Raw genomic sequence first — 2,140 nt, 5'->3', positions numbered from 1 at the left:
TACTATAAAATTACATCCTGTGTCAAAAATGGGAGAATTATATTAAAAAAATTGTTGCCTTATTTTCGTAACAAATACCTTTGTGTTCCTGTTTATGGAATATTAAATAAAATTGCTTTTTAATATATCATTTTCTCATTGGGACCTGATTATTTACAGCATTGTTGACTTGATTGCCAGGAAAGGAAAAGCAACGCTTGCTTAGTATAGTTTATAAAACATTGATACTAATGAATGATTTCTATTCACTTTAGTTGTAGGAAAGTCCCCAAAATGAGGAACAGCACCATGGTGAGAGAATTCATACTTTGGGGCTTTACGGACAACCGGCAAGTTGAAATCTTGCTTTTCAACCTTCTGTTTCCCATGTATCTTTTGACAATAACGGGGAACGCTGTGATTGTTATAATCACTCTGGTGAATCCCCAGCTCAACACCCCAATGTATTTCTTCCTTCGGCACTTTGCAGTCCTGGAGATTGGGTTCACCAGCTCTGTCATTCCTAAAACATTGATCAACATGGCCATTGGACAGAAGACCATCTCTTTGCCTGCTTGCTTCACACAATCCTTTCTGTATTTTGTCCTGGGTACCACAGAGTTCCTTCTGCTGGCAGTTATGTCCATTGACAGGTATGTGGCTATCTGCAACCCTCTACACTACCCAACCATCATGAATGATCACTTGTGCTCACTGTTGGTACTCTGCTCTTGGCTAGGGGGATTGTCACTCATCATGGTCCCAATAGTTGTCCTTTTTCAGATGCCCTTTTGTGGTCCAAACACAATCAACCATTTTTTCTGTGATAGTGGACCACTGATGAAACTTGCATGTGCAAACACAGCTCTATTTGAACTCCTCAGTTTCCTCATCGCTTTGCTCTCTCTCCTTGGGACCTTGGCCATAACAATTGTGTCCTATATACGCATTGTCTCAACCATCATGCTCATCCCTTCGACCACAGGGAGACAGAAGGCATTCTCTACTTGTCCTTCTCACATCATAGTGATCTCCTTCACTTACGGCAGCTGCATTTTCATGTACATAAAACCAAAAGGCACTGGTACATTAGACTTCAGCAAAGGGGTGGCTCTCCTGAACACTGTTGTGTCTCCTCTCCTGAATCCATTCATTTACTGCCTGAGGAACAGGCAGGTCCAGGATGCCTTGAGAGCTGGATTTAGACCTTGTGTTGGACTTCGGAAGTCCCCAAGGTGATTTTTTTTCTAGGACTGACATCAGCTTGAACATGAATATCAGACCTTTAGTTTGCTTCCCAGTAACACTGCAAGGATGGAATACCATCTATGGGTGAATACAGTGTGTGAAAAATGTCAAACTCCAAATCAGTTCTGGCATCAGAGAGCATAAAGTTCTGAAATCATCAGACAACCAGTTGTACATTCATTGGTGATCACTCGTAGCTGAGTAAGAGTGTCTTCCATGAAGATGGACTCCTCCCCACATTTAAATGCTTTATTGTTCATTTTCCATATATATATACAACACGTATTCATCTTCATTTCCGTCAATTCATTAAAAGTATCAATGATCACAAAAGATACATGCAATTTCAACTATGTGTTTTCTACACCAACCTATGACTTCCTGTCCTCTCCATATTTTCCTTTATAATATGCCTCTTATCATTATTGTTTCATAAAAAATCTTTTTTTTCTATTTCGATATCATTTTCCTTCGTATGTATTATTTACAGAAATCATTCAAAGGCTACTATCATTTTTTAATTACAGCTACTTTTCAAATATTTCTTAAAATTATCCCATTCTAGAGTGAACTCCTGTCTGCGTTTGTCCCTAATTCTTTCCAAAAGAGAGGCTAATTCCGTATATTATGTCAATTTCAGCAACCATTCAGCTCTGGTAGGGAGTTTGTCATTTTTCCACTATGGTCTTAACGGTGTGTCCATAAGTGACTGCGGAGGCCAATTCTGGTTGTAGGATATCAAGTATTAAATAGTCCATGTAGAATGTAACGAACTATTCAATTATGTAGATCAGAGAAGAATTGCCCTTTGAAGCACAGGGTCCCCATTAAATTTTTGCAAACTTTCTGGTATCCACATTCCAATAGTTAGTTAGCCCCCCCCCCACCAAAGATGGTGGAGCGATTAATGCAA

General features: G+C 39.3%; 1 protein-coding gene across 1 annotated transcript; it reads left to right on the top strand.

Annotated features, from left to right (window-relative positions):
* Window positions 1-273: 273 nt before the first annotated feature.
* LOC117057303 (olfactory receptor 49-like) lies at window positions 274-1,218 on the top strand. Its single transcript, XM_033168144.1, has one exon. It carries the CDS (start codon window positions 274-276, stop codon window positions 1,216-1,218), a length of 945 nt encoding a protein of 314 aa, XP_033024035.1.
* Window positions 1,219-2,140: the final 922 nt, after the last annotated feature.

This window comes from Lacerta agilis, chromosome 14 (genome assembly GCF_009819535.1).
Source record: "Lacerta agilis isolate rLacAgi1 chromosome 14, rLacAgi1.pri, whole genome shotgun sequence".
Taxonomy (NCBI): Eukaryota; Metazoa; Chordata; class Lepidosauria; order Squamata; family Lacertidae; genus Lacerta; species Lacerta agilis.
Note: the sequence above shows the minus strand (reverse complement) of the source record. Positions and strands in the feature narration are given on the sequence as shown.